Consider the following 22,913-nt stretch of genomic DNA (forward strand, 5'->3'; position numbering starts at 1 on the left):
TATGTCAACTGGCTTTAATGACATTTTTTATCAACATACACACAATAAAGAGGCACTAGTGGCATACAGACTGTCACCGAAATTGCAGATTTCTCATTCTCAACAAGGTCAATAATTTTTTCTCAAGGTCCACATTACCATATATATATTATTATTGAAGTTGTTTTTCCAGATTTAATGCTATCTTTAAGAATGTTATCATTTATTTAAGTCACTCTTAGTTCTGGCAGCCTCCACCAACGATACAAGTTCTTCTAACTTATCCACATTCATTCTTGCTATGCCAACACTTTCAACCTGGAGAAGAAAATGGTTTATATTATCAAATTTAGGATATGGAACTTGGATTCTGAGCTATTAAAACTGTATTTATCAAAATAACCATGCATACCTTAATTCTTAATTTTTTGCATCAAAACAACATACTATATGTCACTTTCAGTGCTTCCTGTTTTGGGAAAAAAAAGTGCTATGCATAACAAAATAGAGGTATGTCAACAAACATGGAATCAATTGTCTATTAGTTTGTAAGTAGTTTAACATTTTTAATATATAAATATAGGACATTCATATGCACCAGTATAAAAGTTGAGCTAGGCATCAACCATATGACAGAAGAATAAAGTGACAAAGTTAAAACTACAATATGAGTTTGATAACCAAGATGAATATTTTAAAAAAACAATGTTCTCAACACTTTTAATATACAACTGCATGTGTATGCATAATAGTATACTTTTTACTTATTTATCTACTTTTATGACTGCAACAGAATAAAAGTTATGACAGAATAAGTAATATATTTGGTCTCAAAATACCATGGTATGGCTCCTTACAAGATAACGTTTGGTCACATTAGTTGTTAAGGAAAAATTATTTTTTGAAACAGTGAACAAACACAACCAAAGAAAATGTGTTGGCTTTTCTGAAGCATGTAACTGGTTTGAGAAAATAACACAGTTGCAGTTTATCGTCTGTGGATATCAGACATCCGACACATCACAATACAACCTGATAATGAACATCAAAATGCATACTCCAAATCAAGATGAAGACTGAAAATTAAAAATCAATAAACGCAATGCACAAATGTACAATAGTTTTTAAAAATATATGAATTGATAAGCCTGATGATGATGTGGTAAACATCGAAACATGTCGTCGAAATCAAAAGCGCTGTGATAAATGTAATATTATACGACACAGAAAAGCGCCATAAAATATAACATAATGCAATTTATATTGTAAATGTTATAAATAATTTTAACAACATTATTTTAAAACAAGTTTTGTGTATAAACTGGAAAAATAAATATATGTACTCTTAAACCCATTTGCAAATCAGAAATGGAGACCAGCTCTCAGTATACTTAGAACTGGTGTAAGATACAACTGTGAACAAAATAGGTATGGAGAGTAAGTACAACAATGAGAAGCAGTGCTGCAGTGTCATTCTGTGCATCACCAATGACAGCAGAAAGTCACAACCACCACCATACGTGGTGTTGAAAACAAAGATAATATATGTAGGAATGTAGACGAATAGACCACTCACAAATGAAAGAATGAAATGTTTATGGCAGTACAATTCAAACACTTTCAAATATGTTGGTTATTGACAGTTTTCATGGCCACATTACTGCCTTAAAACAGCTTTAAAATATGAAAACTGACCAATTTCAATTTCCTGGTGGAATAACAAGAATGTTGTAAGCACTAAACGTAAGAATAAACTGCCCATTTAAAGCTTCAATAAAGTAGTTTAAACAAAATGGACAGTACATAAGAACCACTTAAGATGGATTCAAAGCCATTAGGTGTGTGTGAAGGTCCAAATTATGAATCTGAAACTCTGCCTCTGTGTGAAGAATGTCTAATTATGTCAGTCATGTAAATTTCCAGGCTCACACAAGAGTATAAATATAATTTTCCATCTTGTAAATTGATCTAATCATACATACCCCTTCACAATAGCTGTACACATCCAGAAGAAGCTGCTGCCTAATCTTATCATCATCTCCCACTCCTCTGGCTTCACTGCTCGAAGCTGCAGCAGAACGGTCTCGGATCTTTTTCAAACGACGTAAACTTTCTTCTGTCTTCTGGACTGATGTGAGAACATCATCCACACAACTGAAAAACCTAACAGAAATTGGAAAAGGAAGTTCAACTAAGTATATTATTTGACCTCCAGCATGAAGAAAGTAACATTCAAAACCCTTACATTACCACAGAAATAATTTCATTTAATTTACACTATAAGGATTGTTCCAGGACAGAATCAAGACACCTTGTCCCAGAAATAATTTAAAATGTCACAAGATTCTTTCTTTCTGTTTCTATAAAAGACATTTTTAGAAAGAAGTCCCATTTTTAATTACAGTGAAACCTCTATCCATCGTTCCCGGAACTATCGTTTTCCCGGATGCATCGTCCGTTTTGTTCGGTCCCGAATACATCCCATATAAAATAATGTTACATTTTCCCGCTTCTATCGTTCCTCGAACTATCGTTTTATCGCATCGATCGTTCAAAAATATTAGTCCCGGCCCACAATTTTCCCGCAATGATCGTTTCTGAGAATTTAAAATGCTGGGTTTAGAGATAAATTAATACCGAAAGACGCACAATGTTTTTGGAATAAACAGTAGCGGTAACCTGTTATGTCGCCCAACCAGCACAGATTCTTTTGGAATGAGGGGTCAGCGGTGCAGGGGTGATAGTTGGAGTGAATGGCGGTGCCCATTGTCAGAAATTTTACGATTTTAATTTGGGTGCACTCATATTTCGTTCCAGCGATGCCAGATGGCATGTGCAGTGTGAATTTCTTCACAAATGCTTTTATTATAAGTACAAAGGAAAGGCGAGCGAAACTTTTTCATTCTTCTGGTTCATATCGTGTCTTCTACAGCTACGTTTCGTTGAGTTCGGCAGTAATAGTACTTCCATTTTTCCTGTTATAGTCCGCGAAGGTTGAGGGAGCGGAGAGGAAGAGGGAGAAACGACGAATGCGAGCCCGAACTTTGCCGAGTTTTGCCGAAGCACACGCTGCATTGGCAAAAGTGAAGTCGTTCTTTTATGCGCATAATATTAGTGAACGTGACGAAGAAAACATTTTGAACGTGGAAAGGGCTCTGTTTGGCCTAAAACGTAAAGTTTCGACAAACCAGTTGTCCATTAAAGACTTTTTTGGTAAAAAGAAGTAACTTTGAAAGAGAAACATTGTTTTTTTTTTAAAATTTTTAATGCTTTCCCGCATCTATCGTTTTCCCGCATTCATCGTTTTTATTTCCCACCCCCGCCGAAAACGATGCATCGAGGTTTCACTGTATTTCCTAAAATACATGACACATTCCACTGTATTTGGTGTTACTGAACACAATAGTCTTGGGACACTGAATGTCAAGTGAAAACATTTTCAATTTGTGCACCACTGGCACCCAAATCATATTTAGTCTTCTCTGGAAATGCTGCAGTACCTCAGCCATTGTGCATTCATTAATTCTGATCAAAGCTGTTGAAATTTATTGCTTCAATTATTGAATTGTATATGATTTCTGTGAACAGTATCCTTGAGAGAAATGTATGAAAATAAACAGTTTAGATCTGGAGAGTATGGTGGCCAAGATCAGTCATAATCAAAATATACATGCAAGAAACCAACAGACAGAAATCAGCCATGAAAACACTCACTGAGAACACCCAGCCCAGCCTTTGCTGTATATGCCCTTACATACACACCAATTTGTTTGTATACACTTCAAAACATAATTCAGTCACAATCACGGATACATCCTGTTCCATTACAGTTTACCCTTGTGCACAAAAAGCATGCTGTATGTCTCCCAAAGCAACTATAGGCAACAGAGACAAAAATCTCTATGTACGATGATATCATTAATGCCTTTATCTTACAAACAGGAATTCAGATTATAATGAACTGTTTCTATAAATAATAAATACACCATGATTAACCATCTTAAAATAAATATCTCCCCTAAAAGAACCAGGGGTGTGTTAAGATACAGTATTTTACAATGTAAATACAAAAGCAAGTCTAAATATTTTACAATATTTTCAAAAAGAAACTTACTGTTGTGTTATTGCTGAGAATGTGAGTGTCAACCAATTTTCCAGCAGCTCTGTGTTCACTACTGATTTTTGAGCATTATAGAATGCCATTGGCAGAGCCACAACTTGCGCCACATATGAACAAGGTTTAGTTGGCATCTCTCTGTTGGTACGTCTGAATAGTCTAGGAATATCACTCACTTGTCGCAAGTATGGCAAGCTCTGGCTGCTTATTTCACCAAGAATGAACTGTGTTATCAGAGGCAGTCTAGTGAGTAACTGCTGTTCTGATTCCTTAAGACAACCTGTTTGGACAATCTGATGTTATGTAAAAACAGACATGCAATACAAGAAAAATGAAGGCAACAGAGAACAATGAACTTCATCTAAATTCAACAGCAAACTGCAAATACATGGATGAAATGTATATATTCTGTTGTTTTGTTTCACAGTTTTTATGGTTAAAGTATATGTTAAGACCTCAATTTAAAACAATGAAAAAGACTGGCATTTTGCAAACATAGGAGATCTGAAAAATTACAACTGCATTAGCTGATACATTTTTACTGAATAAAAAAGCTGTACGTTATCACTGTCATATTTTGTTTATCAATGTAATTTAATCTCTGAAACTATATTACTTTTATCTTTAAAACTAAATCTGTATCAAAGACATGAATACATTTATGTTGTATCACAGAGAATAGTTGACAGCTCAGTCCAAAACATAACTCAGAGCATGCTTTCTGGAACATGGAACTGCTGTTTTTATAACACTGAAAGGATTAAAATGAAACTAATCGTACATCTGACTCACTCTTGAGCAATTCCTGTCCTTGTTGAGATAAGCTATCCAACTTCATTGTGACAGTGTCCAATAAATTTGGCAATCTTGCAACAAGTTTGTTCACATCAGTATACAGATGCACCAGAAACTGAAGTCTAGCTGAACAAGAGGTATCACTACTAAATGCATTGGAAGCTAAACTCTCAGAAGGCCACTTCTGCTCCAGAGATTCACCAACCCAGGTATAATATCGAGCTAAAATCTGAAGATTCAATTTCCAAAACCTGGAACACATTATTGACCACAATTTTACCTGCAAAATTTGTATCAAATTCATTATATCTATTGCACACACTTAAAAAATTACACAGAAAATCACAATCAATTCTTTCACCTCTAACCCTGCAAATACTCATTGCTTTGGCAGGGCACCTGCTCTGTGACTGAGAGGACAAATTCTCGGAGCTCTGAATACACAGATCAAGTATGTAATAAAAATTAAATTCAGGATAGAAGATGGAAAAGTATGAGCCACACAGAACAGTGACACTGTTAAAAAATTATTTAGTACACAATTGAATAGCCAAATAACTGACACTGACTAAGAGACTAAAGAATTTACAAACGCTTTGCTATTAGATCCCAAAGTTTTATCAGCCAACACAAAAACCTGGCCTTAGACCCTATCCTGAGTCAAATAAGCTCATTTCCAAGACTTATTTCCTTAAAACCCACTTTTAATATCTTCTGCTTATCTGTGTTTTAGTCTTTCATAGGATGTTTCCCACCAAATTTATTTTTGACATATGTATACAGTGAGGGGTATATTACATGACTGGTAAATGAGATGCAAGAGGAACTGCTTCCCCCCTCCAAAAAAAAATGTTGCATGAAAAGTGAAGGGAGGAACTGCAAGTGTTTCCACAACTGACTTGTCCATGAATAAATGGGGAACATGACTTCATAAAAATTTGTGATATCTGAGATTCATAGAAATGTTTCCATTGGGAAACAAGAACTGTTATAAATAACACTCAATTTTAAGAAAAAAAATTATATGTATAAGTTACAAAACTAAGTAGTACACAAGTGCACTTAAAGTTACGTCATTTAAAAGAAAAAGCAAGAGTAAAGAGAGACACAAATACCTGTGTGTGAGCTGGTACATAAAAACTCCGCTTGCCCAGCAGCGTATAAGGCAATCCCAAGCAGTAGCTGTTGCCTGCAACTGAAAATCTGTTGGAGCTGACAGAACCCCAGGATTTCCTTCACTCAGGACAGTCTCAAGTATGCCAGCGATTTCCTGGAACCTTTAACACGTGTGATAAGCTTTGGGTTATGTGATGATTTCCTTTCTTGAATTCAATTTACTCCTTACAATAATGTGTAAATTAAGAACATGGGTACGTATAAACTTTGAATTTCAAAGCAAATATACAATTATGCCCCTTCTTTACTTCTTAACTGTGGATCAGTTACATGAAAATTATCCAGCACCACATTACAAAGCCTGCAGTGTAACTGAATAAACATAATATTGACAGAATTACAACAGAAAAATGAGCACCCAGAGAACAAAAAAACTGTAATTTCAAAACAGAAAAATGGTCACCTGATCTGGAAGTACACAGGAAGATTCCAGCGTTGAAGAAAAGCCACATACTGAGGATGAGCATGTAGCTTCTTCACACCAACTTGAGTACCACAGTACCTCTCTAGTTTTCCCAGAAAGTCCTGCGTTTCACAGTACCTCTGGAACCAAATATGACAAAATTTATCAAATGCATTTAATTAGAAAATCAAATATAACAATATAGAAAGCCTTAAAACACAGAAGTTGCACTCAGTCATGGTGGTAAAACAGTTACATTAGAAACATGACATGTAAGATAAATTTTCAATCTTTACCTTCCAAAATGTTCTTGAAACTGTCCAATGTCAACTAACAAGTAAACTGCTATTAAAAATTTGCCAATTAACAGATAAACCCAACAGTTACACTTGAGTAGACCCCCAATGTAAATAAAGTGATGAATTTATACCACTTGATGATTCAAGTTCTACATCCTATTTCTGATAATAAATGAGTATCCTCTAATAAACTTTACATACCTGATAGAACATTTCTGGATTACCTGGGGCATATATTAAAGGCAAATATAATTCCAATCGTTGTTCTACTTCAGGCCAGAAGCTATTCACAAGGAAGTCAAATCCTTTTACAGTGGGCATTCTGAAAAGAAAGAAAACAATGTGAAGACTTTTTGCTCAACTTCAACTATGCGTGGGCGTTACTCATTGAAGTTCACAGGCACAGACGATGCAACCATGGCTCACCGTAGACCAACAACGGCAGTTAAAAACAATAATCTTTTTGATTTCTATTATATGAATTAACTTGGTTTTTGCCACTAATGATGACCTCTTGAGGTCAAAATGCGTTTGGCATTAGTGTCCTTCAAAGTGTAAACAGTTTTGTTTGTATGCATGTTTCATATTCCAATACACTACACAGTAAGCAAGGTTTAAAAAAGAGGTTTATTATTTATATAATTTTAAGTAACTCAAGAAACAGTGAGTGCACAACAGTTTCTGAATGCTAACACAATTAGCAACCATAACAGTCAGAGTGATGTTTAAATAATGTTTTTCAACAAATAAATAAAGCATCTAAACAGTGGCTTAAGAAATTAAAGTTGGTTAGTGTGAATGTGACATCAACCACAATTTTAGAATTAAAATTAACTCACCGTACTCCTCTTCCAGTAAGCTTCAACAGCTGTTCCATGTTTCTGTCAATGAAAGATAAAATTCTTGAGTACACACCCTCAAGGCCTCTAGGATCTGACTGCAGAGAATTTTCACTGATAACTTCATCCAAGGAAGGTGATATAACCTCTCTTCTGAACAAAGACTCTACATCTGCTATTTTGTCCAGGGTGATGTAGATTCTCAAACAACGAGCCATCCCTTCACTGTCTCTCTCATGCAAACTTTCAAGGAACATCCCATCAAGACTTGATGTAAGTAGATCACAAATCTTCTCTGCATGCTAGACACAAAACATAACTTACACTAAACAATAATAATGATCACACATTTGTAAATCAGACATTATTATATTCTTACACGACTTTTCTCCTTAGTATATGATTGCAAATATTGTATCCTAATTCTAAAAGTGGTATAATATGTCAAATAGTACAAGTACACCATAAGAAATAACCTGTTATATTGATCAACACTGTTGAATACTGAAAAGTGAGTATGTTTAGAGAGTCTTCATTTTAACACTTACAATTTATTTCAGTGTAAGAAAGTCTTTGGCAATAAAGAATAACATGAAATACTTTACATACATTTTACTACAGGACAAAATCACCAGAGTCAAACTAACTTGCAATGGTGAAAATGTTGACACTGATCTTCTGGGTTATGACTCCTTGTGGATTTGTAGACAGGTAAAACCTACTAGCCCACACAGCATTCTAACCTAGAAGAACAACAGTGACATCCATTTTCACATGTCCCCTTACCTTCTTGTGACTTTCTGCCAAGTCATTCTCACATTTTGAAATGCAAAACTGGAGCTGGTTAAATTCAGAAGCTGCTCGTTCCACAAGACCTGAATCTAGTTGTGGCCTTTGCTGTTTTCTTTCTAATCCTTCTTCTTTTTTGGCATCTTCATCCAAGTTCAGAAGTGTGCTCCACTTGCTCAAAGAACTCTGTACACGAGCCAAGCTTTGGAGGCATTGTTTCCTTGCACGAATTTGCCGGCGCTGCTCAAGACGAAATGACAGATCCTCCATTGTTTCATCCAAGTTCAACTTCACTTGCTAGAGCAAAGAAAAAATGAAATTATGAGTTCACTACTAAACTAAGATTACAAAAGAAAAAAAGGCAAAATGTGGATTAATTAAATTTCATAAGAAAATTACATGAAAGACATATAATAAAACTAACCATATATTGCATGTATGGTCCACTTTAATTATGATTATTAAAAGTCTAATGTAACAAATAACTGAGCAGGAAAACCATTTTATATTTTAATTAAGAAGTTCCTATCACATTTGTCATTATTTAAAATGGCACTTTTGCCTTTATATTCATGCTAGAGAAATGTACTATCTAAATGAATACAATATTTTATTTTCCGTCTATACACAAACTTAAAATAATGTTGTTTAAAATTACTTAAAATTATAACATTCTCAGTAGATACTGCATTTTGTTACATTTTTTGTTATCGACGACATGTTTCAATGTGTATTACATCATCATCAGGTCTATCAATTTTAATATATTTTAAAAACTGTTGTACATCTTGCGTTGCGTATATTGATTAATTTGATTTTAAGTTTTTGTCTCTTCCTTTAACTTAAAATCAAATTAATCAATATACGCAACGCAAGATGTACAACAGTTTTTAAAATATATTAAAATTGATAGACCTGATGATGATGTAATACACATTGAAACATGTCGTCGATAACAAAAAATGTAACAAAATGCAGTATCTACTGAGAATGTTATAATTTTAAGTAATTTTAAACAACATTATTTTAAGTTTGTGTATAGACGGAAAATAAAATATTGTATCAATAAAACATAAACATGACGCAATTAAGATATAAATTATCTAAATGAAGTAAATGAACTTTTTACTTTATCTGGATAATAACATACTGAGAGCCTCTCCATCGATTCCAAGCAGCTCTTCAGCTGCTTGGTCATTGGACTAGATGAGATAGAAGTTTTACCACTTTAATATCTACTGCAATATTTTTGTAGATAACATGTTAATGTGTTATTATAGTTACCTTATTACAATGAAAATTACTTTGGAAAGGGAAGGTAACTAGCCTCTTCTCCTACGCATTATACACACAAAATGCAAGCTTTAACATACCAACACTTCTTCCTTCAGCTGACCAAGTGGTACTTGTATACCATTTATGGCCTTATCCAAACCAATTAAGTTGCTTGACAAATTAACAAAGTCTGCATAGTCTTTATTTATTAACTCTATCATTGCCGAACGAAGAACTTTCAAGTATATCCCCAAATCATCTCGTAGAGTTTCTAGGTTTGCCTTCTTACGGTGATTCTGCAGAAACTGGTCCACAGAAAAAGATTTCTGAAAATAGGTAGAATAACAAAGTTACTTTTCTTCATACTTCTAGAAATAAGTCAGTTATGAGGAGTGAAACAGTTTCATGAGCAATGTGTAATGGAAAAATAAATGTACGTTCCCCTTAACTCATCAACAATTAAATGTATCGAAGTCGAAATTTAAATAAACAAACTTGATTGGTGTCAGCTATAAATAAAACATATGTAAACAATGAACTGTAAGAATATCCTGAAAAAATATAAAAATATGTATACAAAACTGACATTCACAACAGCAGCAACATATTTCTATATATTAAATATGTAGAACTGGTGAGGACGAAAAAGACAAAGACTGTTTACGTTGACTATTTTTCTTAATTTTCTTAATATTCGTTTTAACCTTAAAAATGCAGCACGCCCAGTTATAGAAATTTTATATATATATATATATATATATATATAGACACACACACACACATTGAAATGCTTTGTACCTTAATAAATTCATTTTTATCAAAACACAAGTCGTTAGGTCCGATGGGAAGGGGATATGTATCACTATCCTTGGACATAGTCTTTCAACTATAATTGTTATGAACAATGCACGTCAACGTTAACTATTTCGTATCATCGGTTTAAATAAACACCACACAAATCCATTCATAGACTAACACGAACAGAAATCGACGTATCCAGCACAGAGTATGAAAGTAGTTGTACAGCACAGATGACAAAGGGAATTACCAAGAATGCTTAAGGTGATCCGTGGTATGTAACCTTTAGTTTACAGATTAACAATGAAGACGCTGCGTAACTAAGACACCCGTGGTGTGATTCCCACCATACATAACATACAATCAACCACGCCATAGACCGTATTAGTCATAGCTTAACCTACATGTCAGTGTCTTCTTTTCACAGATGAATACTAATATCCTTAAATTGTAGTTAGGGAGCATATGTCTGTTTTGCCCACTTCACTAGCATGAGAGAAAATGAAAAAGTGCATACATTATGTAAACCAAAGACATTACAGCCACTGGAAATCATACAATGGGCTATAAAGTGCTGCTAGTGGGAAATAATGCTTATACTATGAGCAGTTTGATTCCTTATCTACTGCCCATTACATCCCCCTGATTCACTTGCCTTTTGCTTCAGGTAGATCTCAACCACATAGATTTGCCTTGACTACAGCAGCATGTGACAGCAACATCCTGTACTGTGGCTGACTCATTTTTCTGCAATTTGGTATAATCTGTGCCTGGTAGTTTGCTCATTATTGCTGCAGCATGCTGTGATGATAGGTTCAAAGTTAAGTGGGACATTCTGTATAAACATTGCTCTCAAAACTAAACAAAGATTTAGTCTTACTCTAAAAGCTGAATGTAACAGTCTGTGGCCTCAACTGGCCATCAGGAATATACTTGCTAATAAGAGATAGAAACAGCACAGGTATTAGTCTGCAATCAAAATTGTGGCAACATCCCATTGGAACATGATTAGCTACCAATAACTGACAAACTGATAACATAACTGCCTGTCTAATAAAACTGTAACTTCAGTATGGAATTGGAAGTGAAAGACAACATATTAGCAGAAACAATCCAATACATGCTCCTCACATAATTTTGTTCCATACTGGCCATCCTCAAATTTCTTACAAGAAACAATCCTGCCACAAATTGGAAATAATTAGATCTGCTCATAGACAAAATATTTTCAGAATACTATTGAGAAACACAAGAAATAAAACAAAGAAATAGGAATAAAGCATGGGAAACCAAGAAATAAGCAAGAATGAAGGAAGAAATAATGTTTAAGCCAAAGAGTGTGAGAAACAGAAAATGATATGTTGCAATTTCCTTAGAGCCTGTAAGACTATAACATACAATCATATGGAGTTGCAACACAGTATAGTCATGTAGGTGGTTATCAAAAATTCTGAAGAATCTGCTGCCTCATTCCTAAGAGTAGATGTCAGTAGAGCTGGGATTAAGGTGGGTTATGTAGGAATGGTGAAGAGATCAGGCCTAGTGAAACAAGACTGGTCAGCCAGGAATGGGGAAAAAGGAGACAGAGGCCTGCCTGTAGTAATATGAAACAGGGAAAGCCCTTTCCAGGGCTTCACTCACCATTCCTGTCCACCAGAATCTGTAAGTGTTACAACCTACATGATCATGATCTAAATTCCCAGTGCTATAAAAACTTAAAATTTAATCTAGTTACTATTTTTATAAAATAACATACAATAAAAAGGAACAAGCAGGGTCTAATGTGTATTTAATTAAAAATTCAGAAATCATACAATATTATATTATGTTTGTTACAAACAAGGAGCATATTCATATTTTGGTGCATTAATATTAGTCAACCAATCACTCACACACTCATAGGCACACGATATGATATGTTCAAGTTATATAGCAGGACATATACCAATATCAGTTAAAATTTCTGACAATGATTTGTCGAAGAACAATTCCCATTCAAAATACTCAATAAAATTATACTATTACTTTTCACTATTTTTAAGACCACATTAAACATCAGTACAGCAGCACAATATGACCAGGCACCAATTTGTGTTACGGTATGGTCTAGTCTTCTATCAGTACTTCACTATAAGAAGAAATGAATTTTCACACTTGTAAAGCAAAGAAACATTCTCACACATGATGTAGTACCAAAATAGTTTCCTTGTGGAAAATATATCCTGTGGTCCTCTTTAAATATTTACATACCAAACTAGCAAACTACTCAAATTATATCTTAATACAAGTACTGATATATTTTATTCTGTTTTCAAAACAAGTTCTTGCTCTGTAGATTACCCACACAGTCAGGGAAGTTATCTCCGGTTCCACAATTAACCAATTAACAGAATAAAATATTCTAAGAATTTCACAATTATGCTGCATCTTGTCTAATGACATGGAAGAGAATAGTGACTGAGAGACGAAATGATGGACTGTATTTTTATGAACACTTTGTACCACAGTGATTTCAGCATTAAGGTCTTGATCACAGCAGGAGTTAATTTTTAAGAAATTATGTAAAACTTCAACAATGTTAAGTGGGTTCATGTCTCCTCAGGCTCTGGCAGAAATCAGAAGGCAGCTGCAGTCACAAATAGTTCACAATGGATAGTCCTGGGCTAACAATTCCTTAATCACTGGACCTATGATTACTCAGAAGTAACTCTGGCCTGAAATACAATTCCCCTACTTGCTTACATTCACATGAAGTCTCTCCCATTATCAGTCTCTGTATTGAGAGTTGCAATGTTGATGAAACTGTAACTCCACTTTGTTTTTATCACACAGAAAGGAACAGAGAACCAGGATGAGGCTGAAAAGTGAAGAAAACGTAACTCAGTAATGAGTACATTTTGATGGCATTTGGAAATATGAAGTCTTATTAAAAGTATCAAATTAGAAACATTTGTCAAATGAATAACTATTAGGAGCCAATAAGGAAACAAGAAGTTCTGGCAACAACATTTCTCCATTCCTTAAAGCAGGGGCATCTAATCACCATGGTATAACATGATGTGGAAGCAGTATTTAAGGGTATTTAAATTTTAATCGACAACATACATTTGGAAGTGAAGTATCTTCCATGTTATTTGTTCTATCGGAAAAAAGTTTGGAATTTGGGTTCCCTACAGACTCCGGAGTATAGATCTGCATTTTGCATCACTTCAAAAATGTTTCTTTGTGAGATAAGTCTCAAAACACCCAACCACACACAGAGTATCATCACAGTCCTGACAGTTATGCTTGCTGCAGACCACACACACCATTCTGTTGGCTTAGACTTCTTTCCTGTGGGATGTATTCTAGGAAAATGCTATTCTGTAAGTCTGTTTACAGTGTTCTCATCATGACCTGGCTTTTTACACCATACCTTCTTTCTTTCAGTTTCTTGGGCAATTTCTTCCTCTTTATTTTTATGATCTCCACACACAAAATTCTGTCAAACCTGGAGAATTACAATCAGTAACCAAAACTTGTACAGCTAATGCTTCACCATCATGGCATTTGTGTGAAAACATACAAAGGAAATCCAGTCAGGATAAATCAGATACCTTGCACTCTTCCAGTCATTTGGGTTTGTACAGTTTATAAGGCAGTGTGGTAATAAAGTTAAGCAGATGAAAGATATACACATTCATCATACAGAAGAAGAAAAGTAGGTCAATAAATGCCAAACATCAACATGCTGAGAAATAAGAAGATAAATGGAGTATCTGCAGACCTGTTCAGTACTTGGGTTGCAGTTCCTTGAATGTCCACTGCTGGTAAGTGTTGACAGTGTCACATGGCATGAGAGACAGGTGTGAGGTTTGGGGATGGAGGGCCACACATTTCTTATGGATGCGATGCAACAGCGTGTGACTTATCTGAAATAAATCAACAAGTAACTGAACAACAAAAATTAATCAAGGTGACTGGTCAGGGTTCAAATTATACGACCCAGCCTTCTGTCTTCAGCATACTGACAAATCTTCCCTGGAGATTAAATGTATGTATGCTGATAACTCACTATCATCGAATTCCACTTTTCAGAATAAGGATAGCTATCCATACCTCCACACCTTCCAATATGCTGTCACAACAAATAACATAGGGGCAGCAGAAATTTTACCTACAGCTTTTAAACTGCAATAATGCACATATTTAAAAAACTAGATTTTATAGCATAAACTGGACTTCAGGTAACTATGTGCTTCTTTAATGTACCTCAGCATAGTCCCATGGCCCATACAAAGTACCCAGATGGCAGAAGACCAGTTTTATTCTCTGTGTATCTGCTCTAGTGCAATGTTCTACTAAGTGTTTGCACAAAGTCAATAAACTTATCACCAAAGAAACAATTTGGCAGACAAGATACAAAGATATTTGCCTACAAAACGGACATTACTTACGTTATATTTTCTCAATTCTAATGCATGGTTACTTAGACAGTTGAAAATAGATAACTGGAAACTGTAGCAGAAACATGTATGAGTAATCCAAGGAGTTATGTATAATATGACACAAGTATTCATGGTAATAATGTGTCAGTTCAAAAATAATTGTCACTAGGTCCAGCAATATGTGCCATTTAGTGGATAAAAAAAGTTTCAATGTGCTGGGCATGTAGCTAGAACAGAGAAAACAAATGCCTACAGAATTACGGTAGGAAAATCCTGCCAAACAGCTACTTAGAAGACCAAGAAGGTGACGAAAGGACACCATTAAGATTGACCTTAGGAAATAGATTGCGTGGATGTGAAATGGACAAACTAAACTGCCTCTGGATTGTGTACAGTAGTGGCCTTTCATATCAGCATACTGGATTCAGAGACTTAGATGTATGCTATCTAGCACCATCACTGACAGCTAGCTCAATGAACCAGGTAACCTAATATCACATGTCTGTATTTCTTTGTATTAAGAATATGAGGATGCTCTATTTATCTCATATGAAATGAACTTCAGCAAAATGTGTACTTCTTTAACTTACCTCATCGTATTCCCATGGTCCATCCACAGTACCCAGACGGCAGAAAACCAATTTAATTCCCTGTGTATCTGCTTCAAAGCAACGTTCCCCAACTCCAAGCTGCCCTTTTGCATTCAGTCGTATTAGCTACGAACACATGTTAGGTACAATTAAAACTTCAAGCCTGAAGATGAAGACAGTACATTTATCTGAAATGCTGGTATCTACCTGAGTCCACATAGCATCATAATCCACATCATCATCATCTTCACTGCCATGAGAACCTTAAATCTCACAAAGAGTTTATTATTGTTCATTCACAAATCTGACCATTAACAGAAAAGAAACCAGACCAAATTAAATATAAATCATCATACTACTTGACAGTAGTGGTTTTCCCTAACTTCTCTTTGGACCAATTTTTCCCAAATGTTGTCTGGTACACTAAATATAACTGCCATGACATAAAAAAACAAGGAGCTGTAGGCAAAGCATCCTTTAAAAACTTACAGCCAATTCATAGCTGGAATGTTAAAAGTCACTTCAAACCTATCAATGCTTCATCTACTGACAAATTACAGAAGACTGATTAGAGCTTTGTAAACCACCAATGGTTTATTCCCCTCAAATTACAAGAGTTATATATATCTGACAATTTAACTAAACAAAAATCTTATGGGAAATAAAAATATTCTTGCAAATTTTACATTTGTGAAAACAATGAATAACCTTCCATTTAATTAATGACTCTCAAGTTTTTCTTGTGACACTTCACAACACACAGTATTAACCTGTATCATCCATTGTGGTCTTATGTGAAGTCCAGCTGGCTGTGTATTGCAGTAGCATACTGCTAAACCCTTAAACCCTGGAGTTAAAGTCCTGGTGCCAGTCTCGTAGAACAGGCGATGAAATCCCCTACTACCTTATGACAAAGGCTAAAGCAATTAAACAAAGATGGTTGAGACGGATGTAGGAAGTAGCAAGTATTAGAGAACTAAGGAAAATACAAAACGCTCATTAAAAAACTGAAAGGATGAGACCACTACGGAGTCAGCACAAATGTGAGAATACATTCAAATATATCTCAAAGAACTATGGTACAGAAGTATGGACTAGACTGGTTCAGGATGGTAATGAAACTTCAGGTTCCATAAAAGGAATCAAATTTCTTAGTCAGAAAGGTTCTGTTCCACGGTGTTCATAAGTTCTCTCATCATGCTGAATTTCTGCAACCTAAGCCTCATTATCCTTTATTTAAAGCTTTTTTCTGTTTAGTCTTGAAATCCAATGTCGTCTTGAGAAATATTAAATGAGAATTTCAAGTATTTAAAATAATTAAACACAGGGATACAAAGATCCTCACCTGGTTATTTCCAAACCCATGGCAATGGGACATCCCCATGAGGCTAGGTGGGCTGTAGCCCAACGTGTCCATACAGTTCTGAGAGGCCACATTGCGTAACTACCAAGAAAAGGGTCAAACAATTAATTACCTGAGATAGATCACCATTGTTGTTATCACCCATACACTCATAAATGCTTATAAAAGCTGGGGCATCTTGCCCCAAAGTGTCCCAGCAAAGCGAAGGCAATGCTACGCTGCCAATCTAAAAGAAAACATATACAGTGCAAGCAAACATTCACAAGCAACATACAAAACATGCTGCAGCGGTAACAGTAATAAAATAAATGGGCATCTTTCAGATGAAAGAGAAACCCCATAACTAAATTTGGCTCATTTGTTAGTGGTCTGCAGTGAGGTTAGTGAGAAGAACTGGTTGCATTGCTTCACATATAATAGACATGTGCCAATTTTCTGTTGGCAGTCTAGTATAAATCAAGAACAATAACTTTCATGCTATATTTCTCCTAGTGATATATCTTAGACCCTCGGTGGACTAGTGGTTAGTGTGCTCGCCAGTGAACCTAGGGTTAGCGGGTTTAAACCCAGCTGAGGTCGATGGATTTTTAAGGGCGATAAAAATCTGTAGCACAACTTCCTTCGGAGGGGAAGGAAGTAAAGCCAGCGGTCCCATAGCATATAAAAAAACCTTACAAGCAAGAACGAGATGTTTCATAAGCAAAATTCAGCAGCCATTTCTCACCCAAGTCTCTCCTGATTCACTACTAGATGGCTCTAGCAGACAAATCAGGATTGAGAAAAAATTGTGCAGAGGCAGTTGGCTTGTCACTCAGTACTCATAAATGCACACTTCAAAGACATAGAAACCTCCCACATAGGAGGAGGCCAAGGCTCAGTTTCAGGCTGTTGCACCATAGCCAGTCAGTCAGATATATCTTAGATGTTAGATACTCACATACCAAATTCAGAAACATTGAACTAGCACTGAAATGAGTTCTACTGCAGACTGGTGGATAGTTTAAGTTGGCTAATTGTATTATCTTCAAAATCAAGCAAACAGAATGAAATCCAGATACTTATTTTTACAATTACATTCTATGAATGTTCAGCTTCTTTTTGCCCTTGGAGAATAATGAATTAGCTTAATGCTCTTATTGTCATTAATAAAAAAACAACCATTTCTTCTACAGTCCATACCAGGGAGATAATCAGAGCAATAGAATCTGCATTTCACTACATTTTAAACTACCAGTTCAAATCTTTTGTTAACTGAAATTACTCATCTTCTAAAGAAAAGTAATAGCAATATACAGATACAAGATTGCGCTCTGTGTCATTTATATTTTCCAGGAAAACAAGACATTAATAAAATATAGCCATGCATCTTACAGCTCAAGATACTACTTTTATATAAATCTGTAATAAAATTTGAATAAACATAAAGAAACTATGTTAGATTTCCATCAGAGTTTCAAGATTATTTCTTACAAACTGAAAAGCACAATGTCAGAGTGTCATTTGTGTAGGATACATTTGACTGTAGAAAGGGTAACTCACATCTTTTAACACTTAATTAAAGCAGCTGTTTATCATGTCTTGTTGTTTTCATAGTTTTATACAAGAACTATATTGCAACTTTCATGTTTTGAACCTGTGTTGCATTAAAGAGTTATAGCCTAAAATACTCCACAGCTTCTGGACCTTAAAGTTCCTGTGCAGTTTAGCTCAACAGACTGTTGCATGGACATGTCAAATTCACCATGCACTTCTGAATCACACAAATTGTAAGTCCCACAAGCCAACATAATGCCCTGTACCTCTGTGTGCAACATGTTCCTTGACCAAGTTTCACAGGCTGGGCCCACATCAAAACAGACTATCATATACACTAATTGGACATCTGCTGCTAATTTATTAACTAAATCAAAAATTTGGATTTGGATTGAACAGTCAGAATGTGCACATGAAAACTGTTCTGCAAGGTAATAAAGGCTGAGGGGTAATGGGGTAGTGAAAAAAGGGAAGGCATTGTGTCACAAACATGTGATTTTGAAAAATCACGGGCTTCTACAGCACTGAACGCTGAGTTTATAATAAAACTATCCTACACTTTATTAAACAATTGGCCACAAATTTTGCAATGTTGAAGAACATGGTTCCTCTGCCCTGAAGATGACCTAGTAATGTGGTAGACTTCAAACTTACAATAATAAAAAGTGAAAGTAATGAAGCAAGCCAGCCCACACTTATATTATGTCCCAAAATAGGGGCAGAACAGCACTCCAAATTTAATTTTTTAATAATTAAATTACAAGCAAGGTGAATGAGGTAGGCATTTATGAAATAGGGGAAATAAATAGGTGAAACATTACAAACAGAACAGTACATTTATCAGTATGGAATACATATTGAAATCTGCAGATCTACCAATAGTTTGAAAAATGTCACAAAAATGTAATAAAAGCACTGAAGGAAGAAACTTACAAAATATTTATTTAAAGCAGATGAGTACGGTAACTGCAATTTGTACCACACAAACTAAGTTGAGGTTGGACTGAATTGTGAAAGAATATGAATACTATGAAACAAATAAAATATTTTAATGAAAAGTGCATGTGGGAAAATTTCACAGCAGTTTACATGCATTTACATTCAGATCAGGCATGAAGGCTGAAGATAAAGTTCATAGTTTTCTAAAATGTCCTTAAATTACACTATGTAAAAGTCAATAGTCAAGCACCGAAAAATAAATGGCAAATTTACATTTTGTATAAGAAAATAATGAAAAAAATTAAAATAAAAAGTACTCTAATCATAAAAAATATAAGGAAAGATATTTAGACTGCTGACAATTACTACAAAATTATCCCTATGATTTGTAAAGTTATTAAAGTCTGCTGCACCTTTAGGAATACTGTAACTCACCTCGCCCCAGTGCAGGTTGGGTGGCAATGCCGGAAACTTGTCATACACATCGTATGCAACATTATCCATAAACCACTCAAAACTCTTGCACTTGAGCCTCTCTTTCAAAGCCAGCTGGTCACTGATGTCCCCCATGTCCAGGTACCTAGCAAGAGGTTCTCGTGTGTAGAAGTACTCCTTGAATTTGTCATCAAACCACGTTTCTACAACTCTTTTGTAGTTCTGCAATTAATGAACAAAAACGTTTACTACTACCTTGCTGAAAACATTCAGTGTATTTCATTACATTCCATTCTTCAGGTATATATATAACAAAAGTTTAAATTATTAAATACTTCCAATAGACTTGTTTTAAAAGAACATCAAATCTTCTCCACGATGGTGTTTGTACTTGGGACATTCAAGAATGTATCAGTAATTGCAAATATGTACCAATTTCAGAAGCATACTGTACATATATTATGGACAATGTTCACATACTAACATACAGAGGCCTATATACAAAATATTCCATAGTCTTACTATAGTCACAAGAGGTCCTTTCTTCTTCTGAGCAAGTTTGCCAAAATTGTATGGCATGAAACTACGATAAACATGTCCAACACGCGAACAGGGAACCCATTCAATGCTGCCACCACACTGCCAAATCTACCAAACAGAAATATAAATTAAAAACATTTTGAATCAAATTCTCAGAACAAATATGCAAGTTAAAATGCTTTAAAAAACCTCTTACTAACAGCAACAGGTCCACATAAAGAATACAAAGTATATCAGAAAAAACAAAAATGGGTGCAACAGCATACCAGACATGTTTCAGTTGTCCTCCAATCTTGTTAGTTCATTAAGACCATTCACTTTCATTAATATGGCCACTGTACAAGACAGTAACAAAAACATTAATGAAACAATTACAGAAAACTGAAATACATTAAGAAGTCTGAGAATCTTGAAGAATCTTAGTCATCAGTTCAATAAGAGAGAAGAAGAAGAGATGAGTTTTTTGCTTCATAAGCAAAAGAGGCATTTGCTCATAAAAGTAGACTCCATGTTTAGCTGATGGGAGAATAACAAATACTGTAAAATTTTCAAAAAGTAGTTTTGGTTAAAGAACTTCCTAAGTTGATACATGCAAAATATTTCTGAAATAAGCATCTCTTTCACAGTTACATGGACATACCAGTCTTAATCACCATAAATCCAGAAATACTATTACTGACTTACAAGCGTTTGCAAGATAATGCTGTCTATGATCTGACGTTTACACAGCAAACAAAGTATGATAAATTCTTCTAAGGCTACCAGCTGTGTAAGGTGGCTTCATTAAGCCACCTAACAAGGCTGGTACCCTGAGAAGAATTTATTATGTCACACAGTGTCTATACCTTTGATATGTTTTGGAAGGTTGCTCTATTGTCGTCCTCAACTGACCAACTAATTAACTAAAATATTTATTTTTAAATCAGAGACAGCAATGATGAACAAATTCCAAACCCTTTGATCACTATCCTGCGTGTTTTCTACTAAGCAAACAGTTTGGCCATCTCAGATAATGGGCATTGTCCAGTACATTTTCTCATGATAATTCATGTTTTAACGTAGTATAAGGCCCTGTCCACAGGAAATGTGTTATGATATGATCTGTGACTTGTTTAAGAAACCCTGAATATTTAGGTTCAAAAAACCTAAATCAATACTGTACAAGCTGATGTTTGTTAAGTGTTTCACACCTTGAAGGACAACTCAAAGTTCTCCCCTCCCCAGACCAGGAGCCCAGGATCATATGCACCAAGTGATAGGAAGTAGTCACGGTTCATGGCAAATAAACCACCTGCATGAGTAGGAGACCTGCAACAGAAAATGTGAAGACAGTTTGTTAAAAATTATTATTTTATTTTCTTCAAACTTTAGTGCATATTAAATATATGGCAAAATATGCCCTCCAACACCTTTCAAATGATTGGTAAAAGAACCCTTTTAAAAACAGAAATGTCTAATTTTGTAATAGCAACAAAATATTCAGTTCTGTACTTTAACATATTCTGAATTGTTCTACTAACTCTATAGCAACAGAACACACAAATTCATAACTGGACATGTATGTGAGCTACTTGAATCCAGTTCACATCCTCAAAACAACTTTTCCTTCTGCATCTTTCCATTTCATACAGACTGATCCCCAACACTATTTATTTTGTCATTACCAGTATCTTCTGAACTCAGTCTCTACCTATTTCCCACTTAATTTCCCTACCAAAATTCTGCATAGTCCTTGTATCCAACATCTGAGATACATGTCAGACCCATTATAACCACCTTGCACTTACAACCCTTTCCTCATCATCATTAGTCCCAGGAAATTTCTTCTCAAAAGCCTGCACATAAGACAGAGCATAAAGCTATATAACAAGGCATTTTTAAATGAACTATTTTGTACTACATGAAAAGCCACTTACTTATAAGGTTCACTGTTGTGCTCCCGCTTCTTTGCTTCTTTCTGAGAGAGCTCATTTTCTTTATAAAGCATCCCCCACTCAAAAATACCTCGATAGTGATGACCACCTTGATACACAGGTCGATACTCAAAAGTCTTAAAGTCGATACCATCAATGACAGGCACCGTCATGATGGTCCTAGAGCACACAAATGAGGAATATCTACCATAATGTTCAAAAACTGTTACTGGCTAGTGAGAATTCATGCAACAAGTTATTTTTTATAATGTGAAATAATATTTTTTAATTTACATTAGTAAACATTTTCAAATTCAAGTACTGTATTATAATACCAATATGAACACAAAACTATTGCAACTGAGTACTGGAAACAAGACTGCAAATAGTACTCCTGACTACTCTTCAAACATTCATGGTAACAACATTTCTGGCATGGATTAATTTAAAGAGCTAGTCAATTCTTTGTCTCCTTCAACACTCCAATTACATGATTTCAAAGCAATACTACAAAACTGACATAGTATTCTAATTATCACCTCCACACCTCATGCCATACCATGAAGAAATGACAAACCTGGCAGTGTCTAGGAAAACATGAGTGAAAATTCTTTCGTAATAGGAACTATACACTAAAATAATGAAGTACAAAAGCTGATTTAAAATCTGGGCACAAGAAGAAGTTACAAGGACAATAACATAT

At 35.0% G+C, this 22,913-nt stretch overlaps 2 protein-coding genes and 1 long non-coding RNA gene across 4 annotated transcripts in view; 1 reads left to right on the forward strand and 2 right to left on the reverse strand.

Moving 5' to 3' along the window:
* Cog2 (conserved oligomeric Golgi complex subunit 2) lies at positions 1 to 10,677 on the reverse strand. The gene is made up of 11 exons (XM_022069160.2): positions 10,471 to 10,677; positions 9,771 to 9,998; positions 8,395 to 8,694; positions 7,609 to 7,910; positions 6,971 to 7,091; positions 6,471 to 6,610; positions 6,007 to 6,168; positions 4,889 to 5,142; positions 4,094 to 4,376; positions 1,962 to 2,142; positions 1 to 297 (listed from the first exon to the last, which is right to left on the reverse strand). The coding sequence occupies exons 1-11, from the start codon at positions 10,546 to 10,548 to the stop codon at positions 199 to 201; spliced, it is 2,148 nt and encodes a 715-aa protein (XP_021924852.2). The 5' UTR covers positions 10,549 to 10,677; the 3' UTR covers positions 1 to 198.
* On the forward strand, positions 10,658 to 13,062 carry LOC147872341 (uncharacterized). Its single transcript, XR_015537527.1, has 2 exons — positions 10,658 to 10,744; positions 11,138 to 13,062. It is a non-coding gene; the product is annotated as an uncharacterized LOC147872341 (long non-coding RNA).
* Positions 12,243 to 22,913, reverse strand: part of Pgant7 (N-acetylgalactosaminyltransferase 7) — a 17,108-nt gene continuing 6,437 nt past the window's right edge. The window contains exons 6-13 of one of the 2 annotated variants that reach the window (XM_022069162.2): positions 22,214 to 22,390; positions 21,488 to 21,605; positions 20,280 to 20,405; positions 19,758 to 19,979; positions 16,963 to 17,076; positions 15,488 to 15,613; positions 14,237 to 14,381; positions 12,243 to 13,327 (exon numbers count right to left, since the gene is read on the reverse strand). In XM_022069162.2, coding sequence (XP_021924854.1) covers positions 14,241 to 14,381; positions 15,488 to 15,613; positions 16,963 to 17,076; positions 19,758 to 19,979; positions 20,280 to 20,405; positions 21,488 to 21,605; positions 22,214 to 22,390 — 1,024 coding nt within the window. In that variant the 3' untranslated portion in view covers positions 12,243 to 13,327; positions 14,237 to 14,240. Of the gene's footprint in view, positions 13,328 to 14,236; positions 14,382 to 15,487; positions 15,614 to 16,832; positions 16,932 to 16,962; positions 17,077 to 19,757; positions 19,980 to 20,279; positions 20,406 to 21,487; positions 21,606 to 22,213; positions 22,391 to 22,913 lie in introns of both variants that reach the window. The other variant, XM_022069163.2, reaches the window with a different exon arrangement.

This window comes from Zootermopsis nevadensis, unplaced genomic scaffold, assembly GCF_977971745.1.
Source record: "Zootermopsis nevadensis isolate Lab colony 2312 unplaced genomic scaffold, Znev_1.0 Znev_ptg000028l, whole genome shotgun sequence".
NCBI lineage: Eukaryota > Metazoa > Arthropoda > Insecta > Blattodea > Termopsidae > Zootermopsis > Zootermopsis nevadensis.

What these genes read in the sequence shown, in the direction of transcription:
- Cog2 (XM_022069160.2), bottom strand. Translation starts at nt 10,548, where the DNA reads ATGTCCAAGGATAGTGATACATATCCCCTTCCCATCGGACCTAACGAC. An exon ending in CTTACTGGAAGAGGAGTACG is followed by an intron (nt 7,092 to 7,608) that starts GTGAGTTAATTT and finishes CTTTCTTTTCAG; the next exon opens with AATGCCCACTGTAAAAGGAT. An exon ending in CCTGTGTACTTCCAGATCAG is followed by an intron (nt 6,169 to 6,470) that starts GTGACCATTTTT and finishes CACGTGTTAAAG; the next exon opens with GTTCCAGGAAATCGCTGGCA.